General features: G+C 41.3%; 2 protein-coding genes across 4 annotated transcripts in view; both read left to right on the plus strand.

Moving 5' to 3' along the window:
* The window catches only part of mapk14a (mitogen-activated protein kinase 14a), a 40938-nt gene extending 34915 nt beyond the window's left edge, over window positions 1–6023 (plus strand). For all 3 annotated transcript variants that reach the window (XM_060931994.1, XM_060931993.1, XM_060931996.1), the window contains exon 12: window positions 4643–6023. In XM_060931994.1, coding sequence (XP_060787977.1) covers window positions 4643–4710 — 68 coding nt within the window. In that variant the 3' untranslated portion in view covers window positions 4711–6023. The remainder of the gene's footprint in view (window positions 1–4642) is intronic.
* Window positions 6024–23886: 17863 nt separating this feature from the next.
* The window catches only part of srpk1a (SRSF protein kinase 1a), a 40028-nt gene continuing 36484 nt past the window's right edge, over window positions 23887–27430 (plus strand). The window contains exon 1 of the mRNA XM_060931997.1: window positions 23887–23977. Coding sequence (XP_060787980.1) covers window positions 23902–23977 — 76 coding nt within the window. The 5' untranslated portion in view covers window positions 23887–23901. The remainder of the gene's footprint in view (window positions 23978–27430) is intronic.

The following is a 27430-nucleotide window of genomic DNA, read 5'->3' on the forward strand; positions in this document are numbered from 1 at the left end:
ACAGCAATATAATTAAGTATCAAGGCCAAAAATTAATACTAATGTTAAACGAATTATTAAATTAAAAGAAAAAGCAAACCTATACTGAACACAGTCAGTCTCTTTAAAATGGCTCCTGCAGTCTTTGTCATCTTTTCTTTTTGCCTTCCTTTCTGGTGCTGGCTGCCCTTTTTAAAAATGCAAAATGTGCATTCTGGAACCAGTGTTTTTAGTTTGTACATTCTGGGCTAATGTAGAAACATAGCAGCACAATGTTCGGTTCTGTGGAAGAGGACCTACTCCCTATGCAAGTATGAAGCTTATGAAAACAATTACTTTGTCACGTTACAAAACGTGTCCTGTATTGTCACGTTACAAGCAGGAATTAAAATGGATATTTGGGGGTTAGCACCATTTGATTTACACAACATGCCTACAACTTCAGAGGTGAAAATTGTTTTATTGTGGCACAAACAATAAGTAAGGTGAAAAAAAACAGAAATCTGGCATGTACATACAGTGGTATGCAAAATTTTGGGCACCCCTAGTCAAAATTGCTGTTACTGTGAACAGTTAAGCAAGTTGAAGATGAAATGATCTCCAAAAGGCATAAAATTAAAGATGACTCATTCCCTTTATTTAAGCAAAAACAATTTTTTATTTTCATCTTTTATGTTTTCAAAATGACAAAAAAGGAAAAGGGCCCGAAGCAAAAGTTTGGGCACCCTGCATGGTTAGTACCTAGTAACACCCCCTTTGGCAAGTATCACAGCTTGTAAACACTTTTTGTAGCCAGCTAATAATCTTTCAATTCTTACTTGGCGGATTTTCACACATTCATCCTTGCAAAAGGCTTCCAGTTCTACAAGTTTCTTGGGCTGTCTTGCATGCACTGCTCTTCTGAGATCTGTCTGCAGATTTTCAATGATGTTTAGGTCGGGGACTGTGAGGGCCGGGCAAAACCTTCAGCTTGTGCCTCTTGAGGTATTCCATTGTAGATTTTGAGGTGTGTTTTGGATCATCGTCTTATTGTAGGACCCATCCTCTTTTTAACTTCAACTTTTTTACAGATGGCGTGATTTTTGCTTCCAGAATTTGCTGGTATTTATTTGAATCCATGCTTCCCTCAACTAATGAAATGTGCCCTGTGCCACTGGCTGCAACACAACCCCAAAGCATGAGCGATCCACACCCATGCTTCAGAGTTGGAGAGGTGTTCTTTTCCTGGAATTTGGCACCCTTTTTTCTCCAAACATACCTTTGCACATTGTGGCCAAAAAGTTCTATTTTGATTTCACCAGTCCACAGGACTTGTTTCCAAAATGCATCAGGCTTGTTTAGATGTTCATTTGCAAACTTCAGACGCTGAATTTTGTGGCTTGGATGCAGGAAAGGTTTTCTTCTGATGACTCTCCCATGAAGGTCATATTTGTTCAGGTGTCGCTGCATAGTAGAACAGTGCACCACCACTCCAGGGTCTGCTAAATCTTTCTGAAGGTCTTTTGCAGTCAAACAGGGGGTTTTATTTGCCTTTCTAGCAATCCGAGTAGTTCTTTCAGAAAGTTTTCTTCATCTTCCAGACCTCACCTTGATCTCCACTGTTTCTGTTAACTGCCATTTCTTAATAACATTATGATCTGAGGAAACAGCTACCTGAAAACACTTTGCTACGTTCTTGTAGCCTTCTCCTGCTTTGTGAGCATTAATTATTTTATTATTCAGAATGCGAGGGAGTTGCTTAGAGGAGCCCATGGCTGTTGATTTTAGGGACAAGTTTGAGGAGTCAGAATTTATACAGCTTTGAAATCTGCATCATCTGACCTTTCCTAATGAAGATTTTGAACAAGCCACAGCTCAATAAGCTAATTAAGGTCTGGAACCTTGGTAAAAGTTACCTGAGAACTCAAATGTCTTGGGGTGCCCAAACTTTTGCATGGTGTTCCTTTTCTTTTTTCACTCTCCAATTGTACAAAAAAATAATACACAAATCTTGCAGAAAACGCTGAAAATAAATGTCGTCTTTAACTTTGTCATTTGGTGATCAGTTCATCTTCTGCTCACTTAACTATTCACAGTAACAGACATTTTCAGTAAGGGCGCCCAAACTTTTGCATGCCACTGTAGGTATTCGCACACCCCCAAATACTTTGTAGATCCACCATTTGCTGCAATTACAGCTGCAAGTCTTTTGGGGTATGTCTCCATTAGCTTAGCACATCTAGTCACTGGGATTTTTGCCCATTCCTCAAGGCAAAACTGCTCCAACTCGTTCAAGTTAGATGGGTTGCATTGGTATACAGCAATCTTCAAGTTATGCCACAGATTCTCAATTGGATTGAGGTCTGGGCTTTGACGAGGCCATTCCAAGACATTTAAATGTTTCCCTTTAAACCACTCCAGTGTAGCTTGAGCAGTATGTTTAGGGTCATTGTCCTGCTGGAATGTGAACCTTCATCCGAGTCTCAAACCTCTGACTGACTCAAACAGGTTTTCCTCCAGAATTGCCCAGTATTTAGTGCCATCCATCTTTCCTTCAGTCCTGACCAGCTTTCCTATCCCTGTAGATGAAAAACATCCTCACAGCATGATGCTGCCACCACCATGCTTCACTGTAGGAATGGTGTTCTCAGGGTTTGTGCCACACATGGCGTTTCCCATGATAGCCAAAAATATCAGTTTTAGTCTCATTTGACCAGAGAATCATCTTTCATGTGTTGGGGGAGTCTGCCACATGCTGTTGGACAAACTCCAAATGTGTTTTCTTAAGCAGTGACTTTTTTCTGGCCACTCTTCCATAAAACCCCACTCTGTGGAGTGTACGGCTTAGTGGTCTGATGGACAGATACTCCCATCTCTGCCATGGATCTTTGGTGTCTGTGTTGCATCTCTGATTAATGCCCTCCTTGCCCGATCTGCGAGTTTTGGTGGGCGGCCTTCTCTTGTCAGGTTTGTAGTGGTGCCATATTCTTTCCATTTTGCTATAATGGATTTAATGGTGCTTCCTGGGATATTCAAAGTTTGGGGTATTATTATTTTTTTAATATAACCCAGCCCTGATCTATACTTCTCCACAACTTTGTCTCTGACCTGTTCTGAGTGCTCCTTGGTTTTCATGTTGCTTGCTTAGTCGTGTTGCAGAGTCAGGGTCCTTCCAGAACAGGTTGATTTATACAGACATCATGTGACACTTTGCACACAGGTGGACCTTAATCAACTAATTGTGACTTATGAAGTGAATTGGTTGGACCAGCTCTTATTTAGGGGTTTCATACAAAAGGGGGTGAATACCTGTGCACACTCCAGATTTCTGTTTTTTCATCTTAATTATTGTTTGTATCACAATAAAACAATGTGCACCTTTCAAGCTGTAGGCATGTTGTGTAAATCAAATGGTGCCAACCCCCCCAAAATTCATTTTAATTCCAGCTTGTAATGCGACAAAACAGGACCAACACCAAGGGGGATGAAAACTTTTGCAAGACACTGTATTTGCCTCTGTCTTTGGCATTGGTAAATAATTGCTTGCTCGCTATTAACAAATAACATTTTGTTCAACCTTGTCCAATAATTTGCTTATTAAACAGCTTGTAATGATTCACCCAATTCATGATTTGATATGAATCATGATATTGGGCTTACGATTTGGCTTTCCCACAGTATTTTTTTTTTTTTTGAAAAATATTAAATGAAAATTTTACTACCAAAAAATGTAATTTATTTTTCTGTTCTTTATTAACTTAGAAAAAAACCTTTTAATTTTCGGAACCAACATTTTTAAAGGTTGGAGTAAAATACAATAGCTTAGTAACGATAGCCTTCCTTTTATTAAAAATGAAAAAATTAAAACCAAATTGTCCTTTTTCTGAGTAAACGTTTATGAACATTTACTACTTCCATTTTCTTTGCTTTAGCTTTCAGCAGTCTGTAAAAAGAGGTCTGATTTCTTGTTAAATCTATTTGTACAGTCAATTTCATAAAAGCGCTCTTTTTTTTTTTTTTTTGTGCGCACGCGTGTTCTGCAGCATTCGCGCTGTATTACTTCCACCTAGTGTGAAGTCATGTGTATTCCAGCTATTCTATGCTACTCTGCTGTCTAAACAACACAATTACAGCTAGGAAAAACCAAGAGATTATGCAGCCTGATAATGTTGATTCATTTTTGTTTCATCAATTTGAATCATCATAAATTTGTGTTGATTTCTCATGAAATTTCTTATGAAGTTTTAATTTCCCTAAGGGAACCCGCCCAAAGGGATCAATAAAGTTCTATCTAATCTAATCTTCTCATTGCATGATGTATTGTTGCATGCCCACACAGCACACAAAAGCTTTGCCTTACAAAAATGCTTTTTGCTTGTGTGTATTCATGGCACTTGCAAAACAAGTCGTTCTCTTAGAAACCTTTTTGAAAGTGATTCCTACATTCTGTATGTGTGTAATCGTGGGTGTGTCTCTATTTACCTGAGCACTGAAATGATATCCCAGTTTTGTTTTTTTGCACATACCGGACTTCTCCGTGTTCTGAGAACCGTTTTTATGTTTCTCTACATATTATTGATGAATGTGGGCCCAGGCTTCCTTAATATTGCTTTATTTGTGTAACTGTAGAGAATACATATGCAGCGTATGCCATGACACTTCTTCATTCTTCATTCCTGCACAGGTTTGACCTATGAGGAACTCCTCAGTTTCGAGCCACCTACTTTTGATGTGGATGAAATGGAATCATGAGAACCATACAGGATGGGAACATTAGCAGTCTTTCGACTTTGCTTGTTAGCGCTGTAATGTTTTGCAGTTCTCACCCAGACCGACAGTATGATTTTTAAGTGCCTGCCACTTTATTTTCTTTGTTCTAGTCTTTTTAAAAATGTTTTGTATATAAAAATGGCATCTACTGAATTAGGGAGCAAAACACATTAAGGCAGCAAAAAGGGACACATTTCATGAGCGTTATAAGTGAAACCTCCAGTAGAGTTGAATAGCATTTGTGCTGACCCTCTGCCATGTTTCCATTCATTTGTCAGGCATATGAACAGATGTACTGACATTTTAATCTTGGACACACTTGCATAAAAACATCTCACCTGGCAACAAAGCTTTATGCTTGTTACAATATGTCCCAACTTGACGATTCCATGGATTGGGCATTACAAAACCTGTTAACACAGGGAAAACTTACGATTCTTATTTGTAAGTTGGAATTCCATCCAAAGGCAACACAACTTTGGTATCATTGACATGACCAAAATCTGCTTGAATCTTTTTTTTTTAATTATTATTTATCGTGTTGTTACCTAAATAGAAGAGAAATTCTCCTGCTACCAGTGTCTTATTTGACATTTCCTGAATAACTTTTGCTGAGAATAAAACTAGCTGGCTAGACCCCTGACTGATAGGTTTTAAATATGATATGGATTTAATTTTTAGATATGAAATATTTACATTTTATTCTCTGCTAGTAGAATTATATTTTAAAACAAGGTACTCAGATCCCTGACACATGTAGCTACACATGTTTTGTTGAACGATTCTTTGTATGTGCATTAACGTATAGTTAGAGGCTTTGCTAGAGATATTTGGCAATCCAGGAGAGACCCCTGTATAATTCCCTGAAAACTTTGTTGAAATAAATATATATTTGAATGTGTGCCATTTAGTTTGACTTGGAGAAACTAGAGTGACTGCCACTATTTGGAAGACTGTTGGCACCAGTGACGAGTTTATTCTTGTATTCTGCTTCATCTGTATTTTTATGGTGTTCACCCTTCTGAGCTGTCACTGGTGTGCGTGTGTGAAACTGTAAGCGAGAGATGGTGAGAATGTATGATACGAATATAGTTTTTTCCTTGTGTTTTTAAGCTGTCATTTAAGAAAATATGAAATGAATGTCAATATTGTATGAGTGAGATATTTATAGACTGCAGAAGTGATATTAACTGGAGTGGCTGCTTCTGTCTGCTTTGTTTCCTACACCAGACTGTAGAGAAAATAACAAAATAAGCATTGTTTATTAAAGAAAATAAAGGCAGATATTTTTCAGAGATGTGAGGTTTAATTTCTCAAGCATGAATAAAACATGCCATGTATCATGAAGCAAGGTGTATTGTTTAATAGACTTTTTTTTTAAATTCAGTTTATGGGTGTGTGATACATCAAGTATATTGCTTTAATTTTATAGTTATACCAGATATAGTTGATATGAATCAAAGTTATGAAAGACGGAGCGGTTATTCAAAATAGCTATTTTGCTTGTTATTGTGATCAAATTACACAATTGTTAAGTGGCCTACATACTAAAGTGTGCCATGTTTGAATTATATATCGGTGACAAAACATTTTTAAAAAATTCCAGTTCTCACAAAGCAATAATTATAACTTGAGCAAAGTTAATATTATGTCAAACACAAACCATGCACGATACACAGCACAATTATTTAAAAAGGGTAGATATTCCAATATAATCTCACAGTTGTCTTTCACAACTGCATCTGCAATGCAGTAATCAGGTAAGAAGGTATATTTTTAGACACCCCCCCCTTTTTTTTTTTTAAACCTTTACTTTTTTTAGGTGGGGAAACTGAAGTGTTTAATCCCAGTGTTATTAGCGCCCTGGTTTGTAGATGCTTAGACAATAGTCAGGTGGTATTTGTTTATATTTGGAGGCTACTTTCCAAAATTTGCCAAGTCTTGTTTTTGGTAATATACAAGTTCAGATATAAATTCATAAATCTGGACTTGTTGTAATGTTTGTAGGCTGCTGTTTCGTAGTTAATTCTGCAGGGGAACTTTGCACATAAAAAGAGCTCTGAAACCACATATAGGAAATTGGTATAAGATCATTAATATGCAATTATTATACCCATAATAGGTGTTATTTGTGGCACATAACCTTTTTACTCAGGTCAAAAGCATGGCTCATACAGTGGTGCTTGAAAGTTTGTGAACCCTTTAGAATTTTCTACATTTCTGCATAAATAAGAGCTAAAACATCAGATTTTCACACAAGTCCTAAAAGTAGATAAAGAGAATCCAGTTAAACAAATGAGACAAAAATATTATACTTGGCCATTTATTTATTGAGGAAAATGATCCAATATTACATATCTGTGAGTGGCAAAAGTATGTGAACCTCTAGGATTAGCAGTTAATTTGAAGGTGAAATTAGAGTCAGGTGTTTTCAATCAATGGGATGACAATCAGGTGTGAGTGGGCACCCTGTTTTATTTAAAGAACAGGGATCTATCAAAGTCTGATCTTCACAACACGTTTGTGGAAGTGTATCATGGCACGAACAAAGGAGATTTCTGAGGACCTCAGAAAAAGCGTTGTTGTTGCTCATCAGGCTGGGAAAGGTTACAAAACCATCTCTAAAGAGTTTGGACTCCACCAATCCACAGTCAGACAGATTGTGTAGAAATAGAGGAAATTCAAGACCATTGTTACCCTCCCCAGGAGTGGTCGACCAACAAAGATCACTCCAAGAGCAAGACATGTAATAGTCAGCGAGGTCACAAAGGACCCCAGGGTAACTTCTAAGCAACTGAAGGCCTCTCTCACATTGGCTAATGTTCATGAGTCTACCATCAGGAAAACACTGAACAACAATGGTGTGCATGGCAGGGTTGGAAGGAGAAAGCCACTGCTCTCCAAAAAGAACATTGCTGTTCATCTGCAGTTTGCTAAAGATCACGTGGACGAGCCAGAAGGCTATTGGAAAAATGTTTTGTGGACGGATGAGACCAAAATAGAATTTTTTGGTTTAAATGAGAAGCGTTATGTTTGGAGAAAGGAAAACACTGCATTCCAGCATAAGAACCTTATCCCATCTGTGAGACATGGTGGTGGTAGTATCATGGTTTGGGCCTGCTTTGCTGCATCTGGGCCAGGACAGCTTGCCATCATTGATGGAACAATGAATTCTGAATTATACCAGCGAATTCTAAAGGAAAATGTCAAGACATCTGTCCATGAACTGAATCTCAAGAGAAGGTGGGTCATGCAGCAAGAAAACGACCCTAAGCACAAAAGTCGTTCTACCAAAGAATGGTTAAAGAAGAATAAAGTTAACGTTTTGGAATGGGCAAGTCAAAGTCCTGACCTTAATCCAATCGGAATGTTGTGGAAGGACCTGAAGAGAGCAGTTCATGTGAGGAAACCCACCAACATCCCAGAATTGAAGCTGTTCTGTACGGAGGAATGGGCTAAAATTCCTCCAAGCCGGTGTGCAGGACTGATCAACAGTTACCGCAAACATTTAGTTGTAGTTATTGCTGCACAAGGGGGTCACACCAGATACTGAAAGCAAAGATTCACATACTTTTGCCACTCACAGATATGTAATATTGGATCATTTTCCTCAACAAATAAATGACCAAGCAGAATATTTTTGTTTCATTTGTTTAACCGGGTTCTCTTTATCTACTTTTAGGACTTGTGTTAAAATCTGATGAAGTTTTAGGTCATATTTATGCAGAAATATAGAAAATTCTAAAGGGTTCACAAACTTTCAACCACCACTGTACATTAGATACCCATTTAACCCTAAAAGGACCTAAACTACTGAGTGGGATCAGTTCGAACCTCAGAGGAGGTGTGGTGTGCTGCTCAGTCAATTCAACTGACTGAACTTTTTGCTTTTAGGCATTTGTTACTCTATAGATTCTTTATCTAAAAGTATGTTTGTTTCAGGGCGGCACGGTGGTGTAGTGGTTAGTGCTGTCACCTCACAGCAAGAAGGTCCGGATTCGAGCCCCGTGGCCGGCGAGGGCCTTTCTGTGCAGAGTTTGCATGTTCTCCCCGTGTCCGCGTGGGTTTCCTCCGGGTGCTCCGGTTTCCCCCACAGTCCAAAGACATGCAGGTTAGGTTAACTGGTGACTCTAAATTGACCGTAGGTGTGAATGTGAGTGTGAATGGTTGTCTGTGTCTATGTGTCAGCCCTGTGATGACCTGGCGACTTGTCCAGGGTGTACCCCGCCTTTCGCCCGTAGTCAGCTGGGATAGGCTCCAGCTTGCCTGCGACCCTGTAGAACAGGATAAAGCGGCTACAGATAATGAGATGAGATATTTGTTTCAAGATTGATGAAAAGTGTTTAACAAGGTGACTGATTTTCTGTTGGGGTCCCATAACTCAGATTTGTTGCAAAAAATATTTCAGCAAGTTAGTCGCTTCTTTGTGTGTTTATCTTTGCCTATCTGTATGTTTGCATGCTTGTCTCAGATGTCTGCCATAATTAAGAATATAACTCTTTCTTACAAATTGTAGATAACTAGTGAACCTGTTATAGAGTTACTGAAATGTCTGATGCTTATCTGTCCATGCACTTTCCATACACAACCACATACCACAACAGATTCCTCATCCTTGCACCTATCCTGTAAATATGCTTTGTGCTTATATGCTAATGCTTAATAACAATGTGTCCACGTACCAACTCTTTTTAATAAAAAGCTGGGATAAGCGATTCCTTATTTGAATAAAAGATTTTATAAGACAAAAGTTGAAACCTGCACGTCTCATCTCATTATCTCTAGCCGCTTTATCCTGTTCTACAGGGTCGCAGGCAATCTGGAGCCTATCCCAGCTGACTACGGGCGAAAGGCAGGGTACACCCTGGACAAGTCGCCAGGTCATCACAGGGCTGACACATAGACACAGACAACCATTCACACTCACATTCACACCTACGGTCAATTTAGAGTCACCAGTTAACCTAACCTGCATGTCTTTGGACTGTGGGGGAAACCGGAGCACCCGGAGGAAACCCACGCGGACACGGGGAGAACATGCAAACTCCGCACAGAAAGGCCCTCGCCGGCCCCGGGGCTCGAACCCGGACCTTCTTGCTGTGAGGCGACAGCGCTAACCACTACACCACCGTGCCGTCCACCTGCACATGTCAAATATAATATTTCGAATTAGAAGTATCATTCGTTTCTTACTTATTCATTAATAGGGAATATCAAATGATAGAGTTCATTGCATCATAAACATGTGGACACGTCTGAAGGTAGCTTAACATGCCTGCTCTTAGAAAATGCTCATTCTGCTTTATTTCTGGTCATAATATGTGTTACCAATAACTGCTTTTATCTTCATGTTTTCTGTTTGAATCCTTAGGCAAAGTGTTACTTCTTGATGCAGGGGCGTCAGAAGCATGTTTAATGTGGGGGGGACACACTGGCGGGGGGTCTGGGGGTCCTCCCCCAGAACATTTTTAATTAATTAGATGCCATTTCCTGCATTCTGGTGTATTTTTAACAGGTTGTTAAACACCTAATTTTACCTACAAAAGTCACTTAATTCAATGACTATTTTAGAGACTCAACAATAAGTCCTCATTCAACAACTAGTCCATATATTCATCAGCCTGTTTTTAAACCCACCGCTATGCCTAAGATAATGAGATGAATGTGACACAATTTATCACCAACAATGACTTTATGGGTGCATTTTACTTTTTATTTTGTGTTTCCTTTTTTTATTTAGTTTTAGATGTAACACAACATGCCACTGGGCCAAGCAATAGTGACACTCAACTGTGTGTTTAAAAATAAGAATATTCATAATTTCACACAATGAACAGGCATGACATAGCATCATGCAAACTTCATAACACAATCACACTGTGTCAACCAACGGTGACGCATAAAAAATAACTTCACACAATGAACAGGTGCAATTTTGTTAACCACCAACAGTGACTTTAGTGGGTGCATTTTACTTTTTTCTTTTTTTAAAGAAATTTTTTTTGGGCTTTTTGCACCCCTATTGGATAGGACAGTGCAGAGACAGGAAACGAGCGGGAGAGAGAGACAGGGAGGGATCGGGAAATGACCTCGGGCCAGAATCGAACCCGGGTCCCCGGACCCATGGTATGGCGCCCCATCCACCCGAGCCACGACGCCCCCACTTTTTTCTGATTTAGTGATATAACAAGAATGACATGGCATCATGCAGTCTTCATAACACAAAATCACACTGTGTCAAGCAATGACACATAAAAGATAACTTCACACAATGAACAAGTGCAGTTTTGTCAACCTACATGCAATGGTGGTACTACAGTAACATTTACAGATTAGTACAACAAATAGATTTATATAGCGCTGTCGCCTCACAGCAAGAAGGTCTGGGTTTGAGCCCTGTGGCCGGCGAGGGCCTTTCTGTGTGGAGTTTGCATGTTCTCCCCGTGTCCGCATGGGTTTCCTCCGGGTGCTCCGGTTTCCCCCACAGTCCAAAGACATGCAGGTTAGGTTAACTGGTGACTCTAAATTGACCGTAGGTGTGAAAGTGAGTGTGAATGGTTGTCTGTGTCTATGTGTCAGCCCTGTGATGACCTGGCGACTTGTCCAGGGTGTACCCCGCCTTTCGCCCGTAGTCAGCTGGGATAGGCTCCAGCTTGCCTGCGACCCTGTAGAACAGGATAAAGCGGCTAGAGATAATGAGATGAGATGAGCTGAGCTGAGATATAACTCCTTCTTACATTGGTGCCACCACAATTTCTACCACTTCAAACTTTCCTTCACAATCCACCTGGAGTACCATCCATCTCTCTCCATTGCTTTCCTTTCTACTATTCCTTCCCCGTACACTGATTTCCCATCTTACTTTCCAGAAAACTGGCAAAGACCAGACAAAACAGGGAATCAATAAATATCATCAGAGCAGACTTGACCTCATTCTTGGCATTACAGTAAGGCAGGCCTACTCAGTGGTCGAGTTGTAAAATCAAACCAGGGGGGATGGTGAAATTTTTAGTCGTGTGTCGACCCATCGGTCGGTCCGTCGGTGGGAAACTGGTTTGCTTTTAGGAGGGTTTGCACACAACGTAGGTCTGTGGACCTTGTTCATTTACCAGACATACAGTATTTTGTGCTGATAAAGTGTGTAGTACCCACTGTGTACCCTTTTTATTGTTGTAAAAAACACAATACACTGGTATTTTACTGTAAAACATGCACAGTGTGGATGTCGTGTCATATTTAGTCAGTCTCCTGGCTGACATACCGACCACATTCTCCATATTAGGGTGAAATGCAGATGACAAATTTGAAGTGTAACTTCATCGTCATGGGAGGCTCCTTTTAAATCATTTGGTAAATAATTTATTAAAACCTCAGCAGGCAATGTAAATGAACTGAATCTTTTCATATCAAGTCAAAAGAATTTTTATTCAAAGCTGAACATTGGGAACATTGAGTTAAATACAGAGGTAGATGGGTAACCAATAAGCTAAAACAAGCAACAGTAAATTGTAAATCTTCAGCTCTTCAGCTGTTGGCTCTCCTGCTTGCTCCTGTATTGTCTCACACTCCGGGTCCTCCAGCTCCTGTCGCACTGTGTTGCAGTTGCTGCTGACTGTCATCTGGAATAGAGTGCTCCGAGATGATGCTAAAAATAGTAACACTGCGGTCTGCGCGGCCATCTTGGAAGTCACTCGCTCCAGAGCGCTCATAGAGTACACATCATAGAGTACACATTCACCGATTCGTTTCCGCGTTAGAGGGCTTAGAAGCTTGGATTTTTTAAGAATTTAGACATCTGAAGTGATGGAGCACTACTGTGAAAGTTTGGATAAGCAGGCATGGGAGCGTTATGCCGAGAAGGTACGTTTCATTGGGAATGTAGATCCATACACTGTTAGTGAGAAGGAATGGAAAGCTGACCCCAGCTTGTTGCCGCATGTGACATACATCGATTTTGTGAACTATCTAGTGTTTCACCCAAGTCCATTTTGTGAACTAAAGCATGTGTACATAAACATTACTTGGCCTAGATCTTAAATGCCATTTGATGCAACAATGCACTGCAGTAGACACAAGTTACCTAATGTGACAAATATATCCATTAATCATTGCTGAAAGTACATAGAAAAGATAATAGTTTGTATCACATTTATTTTAGTAACTATGAAATTCAAGACAATTTAACCTACCTGTCACAAAGTGATCAGAACAAATCCGGATACAGTCAAGTTGTCCTAAATTTGATCGGTTAATGGCAGCCAGCTACTGTCGTCTCCTCCGCTCGCTTTTCTCCTGTGCTGCAATTCCCGGGTTAGTCACGACTTTAGGGAGTCTGTGGAAGCTTTTGCCACCCTTTTCCCCCCGGCTACTACAGCCAACAATGACACACGTATTCGGCATTGTCACCCCTTTTTGCTTCGCTGAACAACAACAATGCACTGACACAGCGCGCTTTGACTTCCAATATGGCCACCGCTGGGTTCGCGCTGACCTCGAAGCACTCTATAAAGAGCAGTGGATAAGATTATAATTATATTTAATTAAATTATGTTATTTCTGGGGCGGCACGGTGGTGTAGTGGTTAGCGCTGTCGCCTCACAGCAAGAAGGTCCTGGGTTCGAGCCCCGGGGCCGGCGAGGGCCTTTCTGTGTGGAGTTTGCATGTTCTCCCCGTGTCCGCGTGGGTTTCCTCCGGGTGCTCCGGTTTCCCCCACAGTCCAAAGACATGCAGGTTAGGTTAACTGGTGACTCTAAATTGACCGTAGGTGTGAATGTGAGTGTGAATGGTTGTCTGTGTCTATGTGTCGGCCCTGTGATGACCTGGCGACTTGTCCAGGGTGTACCCTGCCTTTCGCCCGTAGTCAGCTGGGATAGGCTCCAGCTTGCCTGCGACCCTGTAGAACAGGATAAAGCGGCTAGAGATAATGAGATGAGATGTTATTTCTGATTTATTTATTATCTGAACGAGGATTTGAGCTTTGAAAAATGACCGGATTCTTTCTGTAACGTTGATTCCCGCTGTGATCTAGGTCACGTGACACCTTAACGTTGACAGTTACCAAGGAGCTGCCTTGGATACTTTGATACTTTGCTTCAATACATACCAGCACTTTGATACATACTGGATACAAGCTAGCAAAATGAGTTAAAAGCAGGCATCTTTGGAAAGTTTCTTTGGAAAGGGGAAAAGGCCATTGAGGAGACAGAAGAAGAGCCTATGATGAAGAAAAAGAAAGCTGCATTTTAGCAGACACTTTGTCGAGTCCTACACCAATCCTACTCTGCCTTACATGTTGTGACCGGCTCTCTAATGAGGCAATGCCTTCAAAACTGCTAGTGTCACTTATTTTAGCCTTCCTGTCTTGAATAACACTTTTTGTTGCCTGAAGCAGTGGCGTGCACAGACATTTTGGGGGGCAAGTGCTCTGGGGGGAAAAAAGGGCACTTTTTTGCGCATGTGAAAACCTTATTATAAAAGTCAGATTTAACCCTCCTCTTGTGTTCGGGTCGCCACTGACCCGTTTTAGTTTTTAAAGGTGTAAAACAACCACTTAATGTTAATTTATTACATCAAGGCTTTTTGACTTTGCCAGGAATCTCTAGTTGAACAAAATAGAAAAAGAAATTTTTGTTTTCCTAAATCTGAAAATGGTCTAGCAAAAAATATAATACTTATGTGCAGTTGTTTCTGTATGCGACGGGCTACTTCACGACAAAATAATTACAGCTTGGGCTTAGAGGGCAAACAATACATTTTCACTCGATTCATGTGTTACCTGGCTGGTGGGGCAGGGGAAGAGCTGACTGACTGCCCGATGTGTTGTCTGCGCTATGACAAGGCCGTGGCTTCCAGGACGCTATGCTGCTGCAACCTCACACTGAATGCACTGCACGCTTGTTCACGTGACAGAACAAGAGAGACAGAGATCCGGTGTGTGCGCGGAGGGGGCACACATCGGGACATTATTTTCACACACGCTTTTAATGCCGCGGCTTTTCTAAAAGATCATGTCGACATTGGCCTCAGTAAACTGTAAAAAAAAAATTCAAAAGGCCACTTTTTTGAACAGAGGGCAGATGCTTGAGCACCACCTCGTGTCTATCTGTGCACGCCACTGGCCTGAAGAATAACAAACGAACGTCCAGGCTGATTAAATGAATGGCCTTATACAAGAAATCAAAGCTAACATGAACCTGAGTAAGCTATCGATAGCTGGCTAGACTCTAAACTAACATTCATTATGATAGCTGTGTTGTTATCTGCCGCCCACAAATTAGGCTACATATCGGGAACTTTACAGCATGATAGTGGGCTCACAGAAAGTGTGACTGATATTCGTAACTCTTGACTTACCTCCTGAAATGTTTTTTCTTGCGATCTTAAATCCGAACTTGCTTAGGTCTTGCTGTCCACTCCGCTTTGCCATGATGCTGCAATCCGCTGCTGTCACTGACGCCGAATGAAATCAAAAATAACGGAACCCCAACTGAATGTCACCTCCTCAAACGCTTCGCTTGTGCGTGCCCTCTCTCGCGGCAGCTTATTGTAGCTCAGTTTCAGCAAAGCGACGTGGAATGGCATTTCTAACTCCAATGTTAAAGAAAGTAATGTCCACATTTATTGATAAAATTGCTCAAGGGAAGGGAGGAGGGATGCCCGTTTTAGAGGGGGGATGATTTTGACCATTTTTTATTCCAGGGGGGATGGCATCCCCCCTCAACTCGAGTACAGGGCCTACTGGGTTTGAGTTAAATGATAGCTAACATTAAGCTAGCTGATACATCTCCTAACATTGACTAGCCAGCTAACTGCACTAACATTTCCATTGGGACAAAAAAATAAACCCTGTCCTGTGGGGAAATTTTGACTGACTTTCTGCTTCCTTGTAAAGAATTTCCTTATGTCCATCTGGGGAGGAGCAAATACTGCAAACAATTCATCATCAACCAAGAATACCCCATTAGACTAAGCTTATTTCATTGTTTAGTTGAACATTAATTTAACGTGTCCTAGGGTTAATTTTGAGGGCATAAAACAAAAGAATAAGGTTTTAGCAAAAGCTAGACATTGTGAGGTGGCAATGGGGATGACGTCACCTCCTCCACTTTCGAGCAGCTGCACCAAAATGTTTCTGCTCGCGCTGAGATTCACTTCACTCGCGCGCGGTGAGCTGTTGTAGGGAGCGCCAGGAAAACCCGGAGTGGATTTTCAGTGGTCTGTGTATTCTCTTATCCATCAAGTGGAATGGATTCTTTCACGAAGCAATAGAACCGGCGCTGGGTGAACTCATATTTTATGTTAAATGTGGGGGGACACGCCCCTTTCATATTCAGTGGTGGCGACGCCCATATCTTGATGTAGTTTGGACATAAAACAAAACAAAACAGAAACTGCTAGCAGCTTAGTAATAAATGCATCACAGAAATTTCTGAAATGAGAGCTTGTGAGCTGAGTTCTGGAATGTAAATAAACTATAAATATTCTCAAGTAGCAACAGTGTAAAATATTTCTGGCTTTTTTATGCTCTCTATGTACTTAAATGTCTCATTTTAAACTTAACTTGATAATATCATGTAAATATATGATTTCTAGTCACACAAAGTTAGTAAACGGGTAATTAAAAAATACAGATGTTATAATGGACAAGTGATACGGATATATGGTGGTGTTTTTTTTTACGTTTTTACATGCGATATTTAGCATTTCCTTTTTTTTGGTGAAAATGTTGATTGCTGACATTACAACAAGTAAAAATAATTTGTTTGGGATGTTAATAAAGGGTTAATACTGAGAAATCAGACTTGGCAAATTTTGCAAAGTAGGTTAAGGCGAGCGTAGCCAATAAACCCATGTACCATTTAAGCCCACTTTCAACTTTGAGGTCAAATTCCAAAAAAGGAAAACATTTTTTTTTTTTGCCAAAAGTTACTTCATTCAATTAAATAATTTGTTCTTTACGAAGTGTTTTTTTATTGCATACCAATAACATTTTGTATGGTTGAATTAGCCCCGCCCATGTGTATACAGTCCCAGGACAACTGACGAGAAGACACAGAAAAACTTTGCACTTTTGCAACCTGTTAGAAATCCCCAATTTTCAACACTTTTCAGCTACATCTTTGGTAAGTAGGGGAGAGTGGGGTAAGATGAGCCACTTTTTTTAGATTTTTCATCATAACTACATGTTAAAGCCATTTTTGCTTCCAGTCTACACACCATACCAAATTTCAAAGTGTACTGTTACTATCTGAGCAAAACATAATTGATAAGCTCTTATAGTTAGAGTGATATTACCTCTTGAAAAAAAAATGTCAAGTGGCTCAACTTACCCCATGCACGGGGTAAGATGAGCCACTGTGTGGGGTAAATTGAGCCAACACAAAACATGTTAGGTTAACAAAGTAAACAACTTTTATTATTAGAAATGCAATCAATGAATCAAGTCAAGTCAATCAAGTGGGGGATAGGGCCGTTGCATAGAGAAGGGGAGATGAAGAGAGAGGTGATAGAACGAGGGATAGATAGGGATAGATAGGGAGGGATAGATAGATGGATAGAGAGAGAGATATGCGTAGATAGATAGAAAGAGGGATGGTTAGAGAGGGAATGAGAGATATACTATATTATAGAAATTACTAAAACAGTAGAACAGTGCCAAAAAAATCTTATTTCTTTCAGTAGGTTAAAACATTGCTAAAACATGCAGCAATCATTCCATCAATCATTCAATCATTTCATCATTAATGTTCCAAGCGTTCAAATGGCAAGGGAACACCATTTGCCTCTCCCTCCGTGCTGTCCTCCCAACAGTAAAGGGGCGGGGCAATTTTTTCACAATATCCTGTCTTGACAGGACAGCCTCATCTTTCTCTTTGAAGACAAAGGTTGGCTTTCTTGCAGAGCCATGGCATGACTGGCTTCTTTTGAGAAATCTTGCCTCTATTTCGAAGACATCCAATTTGATTATCTGGCCAATGAAGAAATGCACTTTCTTCTTCCCCGTGTATTTTGCCACAACATAATCCCCCACATCTAACAACTGGTCTTCCTCATCTGATGTCATATATATATATATATATATATATATATATATATATATATATATATGTATATATATATATATATATATATATATATATATGTTGTTGTCATATATGACCAGTAAATGTGAAAACTTAAGTGTCATCCATATTGGGTAAGCTCAGCCACCAATGGGGTAAGTTGAGCCAGTGGCTCAACTTGCCCCACATCTAATGGCTCATCTTACCCCATGGCCACCATTTTGTAGAAAAATGCTAATAAAGGGGATTAGGCTAATCAAAATTATTTTTATTAGCATTCATATCATAGCTTAGAAAGCCACTAACTTAACCCTAATGTGTCTAAATATTATTCTACTTTTGTCTTCTCTAAATCATCTTCACTGTGGACAAACATGGAATTGACTTAGAAAGCACAAAAACACATTTTTATAAATATGTCCCTCACTTAGTTTGACATGTGGTGCTCCTCTCCACAAGTGTAAGTAAATGGTCCCGGCCCCCTTTGAACGTGGTCACATGGTCACATTTGTTTACTGTTTCTTAGAAACAGGGGGTGGCTCATCTTACCCCCTGGCTCATCTTACCCCGCTCTCCCCTATATTGATATTATGTCAAACAAGAGGCAAATGTGCTGATTTTTATTGAAAAAAACGATGTGTTTTCTTAAATTATATATTTTCTCTTTTAATGAAAAGATGAGTTTTGTGAGCTTGCAAAAGTAGCTAACCTCTCAAAAAAAAACCCCGCTAGTGTTGCTAATCCTTCTCCAGCAGAACAGTTAAAGTTGTTAGAATAGAATAGAATAGAATAATCTTTATTGTCATTGTACCGGGAGATACAACGAAATTGAGGGTGCTCCCACAGAGCCACCATACACCAGAAAATAAAATGCACATTAGAGACACAGAATATACAATAAAAAACGTCAGGGAATAAAAACGTCAGGGAGTTAATTATAGTTTCAGAATTGAGACATAAAATGTGCAATTTGCAGATAAAAAGCAATAAATATAAAGTACTTAAACAAGAAGCGGAGGTAGATTTGTTGGTTGTTGGGGTGGTGTTTATGTGAGTCCGTTTGTGAGAGAGTGTGTGTGTATGTGTCCGTTGTTGTTGGCAGTCCTGATGGCCCATGGGAAGAAGCTGTTTGTCAGTCTGCTGGTGTGGGACTTTATTGACCTGAAGCGTCTCCCCGAGGGCAACAGATCAAACAGGGGGTGGGCAGGGTGTGAGGGGTCTCCTGTGATGGCCTTGGTTCTTCTGAGGCAGCGGGATGTGGAGATGTGTTCCAGGGTGGGCAGAGGGCAGCCGATGATTTTTTGGGCGGTGTTTATGACCCTCTGCACCGCCTTCCTATCCACAGCTGTGGACCCTGCGTACCAGACACCCAGACAGTACGTCAGCACGCTCTCCACAGAGGAGTGATAGAAGGCCAGCAGCAGCTTAGTGTCCAGGTTGTTCTTCCTGAGAACACGCAGAAAGTGCAGCCGCTGCTGAGCCCTCTTTACTAGGGCCCTGATGTTACAAGTCCAGGTGTGGTCAGCGGAGATGTGGGTGCCCAGAAACTTGAAGGTGGTGACAGTTTCCACCCGTTCTCCATTTATGAGGAGGGGGGCGTGGTCCTGTCTTTTCTTCCTGAAGTCCATAATGAGTTCTTTTGTCTTTTGGACGTTCAGGGTCAGGTTGTTCTCTGAGCACCAGAGCGACAGTTTCTCTACCTCAGCCCTGTACGATGTCTCGTCCTCACCACAGATGAGTCCAACCACGGTGGTGTCATCCGCATATTTTATAATGTGGTTGGTTGGGTGGGTTGGTGAGCAGTCATGGGTGTACAGGGCGTAGAGTAGAGGGCTCAGGACACATCCTTGAGGGGACCCAGTGCTGAGCGTGAGTGTGGAGGAGTGGTGGGGACCGAGTCTTACAGTCTGTGGGCGACTCGTCAGGAAGTTTTTAATCCAGTTGCATATGGGGAGAGGGATCTGTAACTGCATGAGTTTGTTGAAGAGAATGTCCGGGATGATAGTATTAAACGCAGAGCTGTAGTCCACGAAGAGCATCCTCACATAGCTCTTCTTGTTCTCCAGGTGGCTCAGCGCTGTATGGAGTGTCAGGGCGATGGCATCCTCCGTAGACCGATTTGCCCTGTATGCAAACTGGTGAGGGTCGAAGGAGGGAGGGAGGCAGTCTCTGATGTGCTGGGAGACCGATCGCTCTAAACACTTCATGATTACAGACGTCAGGGCTATTGGTCTGTAATCGTTGAGGCTATCTATGGCAGGTTTTTTGGGGATGGGGATGATGGTGGAGGCCTTCAGACATGTAGGGACGGTGGCATGTGTCAGGGAGAGGTTAAAGATCTTGGTGAGGATCCCTGCCAGTTGGTCTGCACATGCTTTAATCACCGCCCCTGGGATACCATCCGGACCAGCAGCTTTCCTGGGGTTCACTGCTCTCAGGTTTTTCCTCACCTCATGCTCCAAGAGAGAAAGAGGTGGGGTGCTGGAATCAGGGGGAGGCAGTGATTGGAGGTTTGTGGTGGTGGTTTCAAACTGGGCAAAGAAGTTGTTCAGCTCCTCTGCCAGTGTGCTGCTGCTGGGGGAGGCGGGAGGGGTTTGGCCTTTGTAATTGGTTAGGGCCTGGATGCCCCTCCACATCTGTCATGGGTTGTTGTCCTCCAGGTATCCCTCTATTTTCCTCTTGTAGGAGTCCTTGGCCTGTTTGATGCCCCTCCTCAGATCAGCTCTGGCAGTTAGATAGAAATAGTGACCATTTTATGATTTGTTTAACATTGATATTTAAATATATGTATGTTAAAAGGCCCTGTTTAGTTGTGTGTTTACATAAATTAGCCTTTTGTACAGGTGGGCTTAAATGTAACCGACGCAGCTTCAGAACACGTCCTAGCTCGAAGAGGTTCACAGAATGTGTACCAGAGCACAGGAGGAAGTGGTAGGGAGCAGATAACCGTCTGTATCACTGGGAATGCTGCAGGCCGCTTCCTCCCACCAATGATTGTGTACAAAGGTAAACATCTGTACAGTTCCTGGTGTGTTGGTGGACCTGACCGTACACGCTTCGCCGTTTCAGACCATGGCTGGATGGAGAAGATGGTCTTCATGGATTACTTCACGAATCTCTTCCTACCAGAATCTGCTCAGCTGTCAGATATGACCTCACCTCGTCTTTTAATATTTGATGGCCATACATCACATGTATCCCTGAGCCTTGCAGTTAAGGCCAAAGAAAACAATGTAGTGCTGCTGCGTCTCCCCTCTCACCTGACGCATGATCTGCAGCCTCTGGATAAGGCTGTGTTCGGAGAGGTGAAGAAGGAATGGCGAAAAAAACTCCGTTTGCATGCGAGGGTCAGCAGGAACAAAATTACGAAGGAAGACTTTCCTGAGAGGCTCAAAAGCGCCCTGGATGCCGGTTTAAAGTCTAAGAACATCATCAGCGGTTTCCAGAGCACTGGGATATATCCATTTAACCCCAGTGGTGTAATCAGGGGGGTGAAGACCAACACACCATTTACATAAGATCAATCCTCCAACCCCACTGAAGCCATCCCACTGTCCACTCCTCAATCTGTGCCTCCAGCTATGCCATTGCCTGTGCCACTGCCTGCAGCAACAGTGAGCACGTCTACAGCAGTCAATTGTGCACCACTCTCTGAGATAAAGGAGTATTTTCTGAAGCGCATCATGCCACAAGAAAACGCAGGAGACAAGAAAAGATGGAGAATATCCACCATGAAATATGGAGAGGCTCTCACGTCCGAACAGGCATTAGAAAGATTGAATACAACGGAAATGAAGAAACAACAACAAACAAACAAACAACAAGGGAAAAAAACAAAAGGAGCTGACCAGAACAAGAAGGATGAATGCCAGAGTGCTCATCTCGAGTTGACTATAGAGAGAGACACTTACTACGCAGTGCTTTTTACCAAGCCTGCAAAATATTATATAGCGCGAGTCCTCAATGAGTCCACGCCACCAGAGGGTGAGACGTCTTACGTCATGAAATTTCTTGACCGGGGCCCAAACAACACGCACTATCTCCCTTCAAGGGAGAAGGTTGAAGATGTGGAAAAAAAGTTCATACACTCTAAAAAATAATGGGGCCAGTACCGGTTCTTCAGGGCGATGCCATAGAAGAACCTTTTTCAGGGCTTCAAAGAACCGTTCATGCAACAGTTCTTTAAAGAACCATTTAAACCATTTGTTTGAGCAGTGAAGACAGATTTGTGTAAACATAGCCTATGTGCATTGACCAGCAAATGGTAAGAGAATGCCAGGCTCTGAAGAACCATTTCCAATGTGAAGAACCTTTCGCATAATGTAATGGTTCATTACAGAGTTTTGACTCTCCATGGAACCATCCAGAGATTTGAAGAACCACTGAAGCACCTTTATTTTTTAGAGTGTACTGTGCAAGGCAAACCTAGTGGGAGCTGGCCCATTCTACCTCAGCAACTACACTGAGGTGGAAAATGTATACAAACAAAAACTTAAGATGATCAAATCCGCTCGCTGATCCGCTTGCCTGAAATGAAACAAAATTAGATGAAATGATTCATTGTTCTGTGTTGTTTTGTCATGTTTGTCAGTTGATCAGATGGTCATATTTATGAAAAAGAATGTTTACAGCACACTTTCATTGTTATTTCATGTATTGATATATTTATATTTCATTAAACAACATTATTCTATGAAATATGTTGAAGTGGGCTTATTAGGAACACAAGTGGGCTTAAAGGGTACCGATGGTACCCTTTAAGCCCAGCCAGACTTTTGACTTTTTTACTAAAATATCTTAATCGTGTATTTTGAAATTCACATCAACTCATCAATAAGCATTGAGATGAGAGGTAAATCTTACTATTTAGCAAATCATTTCACTAAAACATTGTGTGAATATGGATGAAAAATAAAGAAATTTAGATTTTGGTGGGGGGCGGCACGGTGGTGTAGTGGTTAGCGCTGTCGCCTCACAGCAAGAAGGTCCTGGGTTCGAGCCCCATGGCCGGCGAGGGCCTTTCTGTGCGGAGTTTGCATGTTCTCCCCGTGTCCGCGTGGGTTTCCTCCGGGTGCTCCGGTTTCCCCCACAGTCCAAAGACATGCAGGTTAGGTTAACTGGTGACTCTAAATTGACCGTAGGTGTGAATGTGAGTGTGAATGGTTGTCTGTGTCTATGTGTCAGCCCTGTGATGACCTGGCGACTTGTCCAGGGTGTACCCCGCCTTTCGCCCGTAGTCAGCTGGGATAGGCTCCAGCTTGCCTGCGACCCTGTAGAACAGGATAAAGGAGATAGAGATAATGAGATGAGATGAGAAGTTGGCGTTAAAGATGATATACTCCAGTAAAGGTAAAAGCAAAAAAAAAACAACAAAATAAAACAAAACAAACAAAAACCCCGCTATAGCCCGTTTTGGTGATGGGGAAGCCATGCTAATGGTTCGATTCCCTGGACACGCAGGAATGGCTGAGCTTGACTCCCATCCCATCTACTCCCTGGGCTGCTCTAGGTATGTTGTACGTCGCTCTGGATAAGAGCGTCTACTCTTGTAATATAATGTGTAAAAAATAACATAGCCAGTTGATCAGTATTAAAACCTATACATTAGAACCCAATCCCTTAGTTGTCCTCCTGGACTTTACACTCAGGCAGGCGTTTAATCCTCCGACAGGGGGAAAATGATCTGCCCAAAAGCTGTTGGTGGATCTGTGATACAGTGAAGTTTTTAAACTTGGAGAAAATTACATTTTCAGTGGAAACTGTGACTGTCTGTTAAGTTAATAAATGAAATACCTGTTTGTTTGTTTGTTTGTTTGTTTCCTCAAACTGATCTATAAAACTGTTATTGAACGCCAAATTTGCTGTTCTGAATTTTCTATAAAGTGAATTTGGGTTTTGTCTGTTCCTATTAATGCTTTTAATTTAATTGTCTTGTTCGAATATTCCTTTGTTTCCACACCATCACTGTGAAGGCTTAGAATAAAGAGACACAACAGTACTCAGTAGTATGGAAGAATAGTACGCTCCCGCTATTTGCGCACCACCACTCTGTACTTGTAGTGCGGGTAGTATACACACTCACATCCAGGCTCGTGCATAAGTACACAGACGGATGCGTGCGCGCGAGGAGCCGCGCAGGCGCGTGGAGCTTCGAGCCACCAGCTACCGGGCCAACATGGAGAGAAAAGGTAATCTCTTTTAACATGACTTATTCGTGTGCTGAACTTTTCGGCTTGGTACCAGTGTTGTGTTTAGTATACGAAACGACGTGCTATCGGATTATAGCATGTTATATTGATATTTAATCGGAAGTATATTGTTTTGTCCGCGGACACGTCGATATGACGCTAATGTCACACAGCGGTTAGCTTTAGCCTTAGCTTTAGCTTTAGCCAGGCACCCAAACGTTTAACGTCGCGAGCCGCTGTGGCGGGCACTCGGCTTAGCTAACTCGGCGTTATTAATCACAACTCGCGCTTTAATCGCGTTTGTAGTCCTGTTTCTCATGTAGGAAATATCTAACGATGGTTTAGAGCACGCTGTTTGTACAGTGTAGCAGAAGAATCTTTGTGTAAAGGCTAAATTACCTCATATTGTCTTTTCCGCGATGGAAACTTCAGGAATCTTATCGTTCATCCCCCGGCCTTATAATAATAATAATAATAATAATAATGGCAACAATAATAATAATATCCACAGCCACGTGAGTTATTTTGCATCCCTGTTCCTTTGATAAAATGGATAATTCTTGCAGCTAGTGTAAGGTGACCAGATGTTTGAGAAGAAAGCCGGGGACGTTTTTGGTTCGGCGGTGAAAAGATCATGAAAACATCTAATGTTTTCATCTTTGTAATAAAAAGGGGGAGGAGGGCATTTCTGCTTTTCATGTATTTTGATCATGCGTTGTATAAAAAGTGGGATTTTCCTCACTGAGTGCACTATAGGCCGATTCTGCAACTGCTTTAGGTTCACATCAATTAAAGGCAATGAAAATCTCAGGTGTGGGTACATAGTTTAGATTTATAGACTCTGAAATTCTAAGCTAGCTGAAATGCATGTTTGAGACCCATGAAAGTAAATATATATATATTAAATTAATTACCATATATGCCATTAATAATGGACAGTGTATTAAAAAAAATATATATATATATATATACAGAAAACACAACACGGTTTATTTCAAACCAAGCAATTTCAAGGTATGGTAAATGTATTATTATTATTATTATTATTTGAGGATACAAATGATTCCCGATCTCCCACAGCCTAAATTGTAGCCATGGCTGAATTGATGACCTCGCCTTAATGAGCAGCCTTAAAGTGCATATTCTAGACCAATTTTTTGTTTTCTTTTTAATTTTTATTTTTTATATGAAAGTATGTCCCTTTACACACACATCCAGAAGGGTAATTTTGCACAAGGACATCTGTCTACAGCAGAAAAAAACAAAAAAAACAAAACGCGTCTGGAAAAATCTCAAGGGAGTCTGGAGCCGGATTCGTGACGTCACCTGCGGAAGCGCCAGCAGGCTGCGCGAGCTTTGCATGGTTTCAGTGCACAGCCTGTGTAGACCAAGCGCTCCCATTTCTCTCTCATTGTCCGGTCTTTTGGGAAACGATGAGTACTAATCCCATCAAGATTGGTGTTGCTACACCCTCCTACGATACATCTGTTAACCGTTTTAATAATTACGCGATAACGTTGAAGAAATTTGCAGAAAACCACCAGGTCGTTTTCTCATAAACAAACCAGCACTGACGTAGGATTCAGAGGGAGGCGTCCCGCACGCGACGTCACGGACGTCAATGTTTGCCGGGAAATCCAAATGCCAAGTTTTTTCAGAGGCGGACCAATTTGCCTCAGATGGCTTGATTTCAACTGAATTTTTCTAGTATTGCGCAAGGTAAAAAAAAATTGCAGAGAATGCAGAATGTTACAGATATTTGACCAAAGTTTAATATAAAATAGGAGAATTACATTGATCTTGCTCCTGAATTTACCCGTGATGTGCACTTTAATCAAAATGTGTAGGCCGCTACACATCACAACAAATTGCTGATATTTGAGTAACGTTATCGTAAGCCTACAGCTTTACATAGCCAGCTACTCTGTAGGACGCCGCACCAATTTGTGTGTAAGTTAGCTTATGCCGTTGAATTGTTAATTTTACCTCGGCTGGATTTCTCTTACAGCAGCGTTACATCCAGCAACAACTTCAGCCGACTGATTGGCGCTGCACTCAGCTTTCTCCTGCTGGCATTGACCGCAGTAGGCTACGGTCAATTCAAAAACATGCAGTTAGGTTAACACGGGACAGCCTTGGACTGAAGTACTGAAGAGTGGTGGCGCGCACATACGCAGCGGCTTTGCTCTCCTAAGATGAACTAAATTTCGCTGTACATTTGTGCAGTGATAATAAAGCCATTCTTTTCTTTTCTTACGGTTTGTTAGGTCAACCGCTACATCTCAGTATAGTGTGACGAGCAGTGTTGTGTCACGTCATATACAACACCACAAAATGTAGCTTACACATTTAAAGGCTAAATAACATGGATGACAAACAGTGTCACTTTGGCCTACAAGAAAAGTCTATGGTTCACGTGTCCAGGAGCGGATGACGCGATCTGTCAAAGCTGAATATAGTTGAGGCAAAGATTCTAGCACTTTGCTAAAATGTTGTTCCTCAGCTCTACCAATCAAAATACTGGAAAGGCTATTGTCAGAGGTGTTCCGGGGCAGATCCAGGAAAATGGGAAAGGGAGGCGCGCATCAACCCAGTGGGTCCGAGGCCCGCCAGAGGCCCCCCGGAAGCACTGCAGTTTTTAAATGCCCAGAGATGCATTTTGAGCTGTCAGAGACATGTTGTAAATGAAATCTTTTAAAGAAAATGACCATATCAAAAATGTTTTAAATATATGAGCTTTCAAAAATATTTTATTCGTCACTGAAAATATTGTCAGAGTTGCAGGTGCATGCGTAGAACGTAATTACAACTGATGTATGGTAATATTTATGAAAGTTGCATTGTCATAATGCATGACACACCAGAGTGTAGTACACTGATCACAAAACACCTTATATCAATAAATTGTTACTATTTTAGCAACTGCAGTCTGAGCTCGTGCTTAGGACATTGAGTGTATGTATAAGAATATATGTATTCAGTGAATATACCCAGGTAAACTGAGGTAATGTAAGTGGCTGCTTAATACCGAGTTAACTATAAACAAAGACTGCAAGAGTTGCAGGTCTATAATACAAAATCAGTAACTGCAATCTGAGCTCCTGAGTCTAATAGACTGAGATAATTATACAGTAATTGTGCGAGTTGCATGTGAACAAGTCCTATAATAAGTCTGAGTTCCCAAGACTCGGGGGGGTTTCAAGCAGGTTTTCTTCAGAGCCGTTGCAAAAATCAACATCTCTCTCAAACCTATCCAGCCGCTGTCGTAAAAATCAAAGTGAGACTCGTCCCCAAAACGGCACGTGTCCCATGTACAGACGCAGGGTATAGCAAGTACAGGAATATCCTATTAATGAATACGAGTAGTAACCGGCCAGTTGGCGCGTGTGTGTACGCAGTAAGCATGCTGCAGCATCTTATCATTTTGGCTTGTGAACATCCGTGTTAACAATG

The sequence above is a fragment of the Neoarius graeffei genome, chromosome 10 (assembly GCF_027579695.1).
Source record: "Neoarius graeffei isolate fNeoGra1 chromosome 10, fNeoGra1.pri, whole genome shotgun sequence".
Classification (NCBI taxonomy): domain Eukaryota; kingdom Metazoa; phylum Chordata; class Actinopteri; order Siluriformes; family Ariidae; genus Neoarius; species Neoarius graeffei.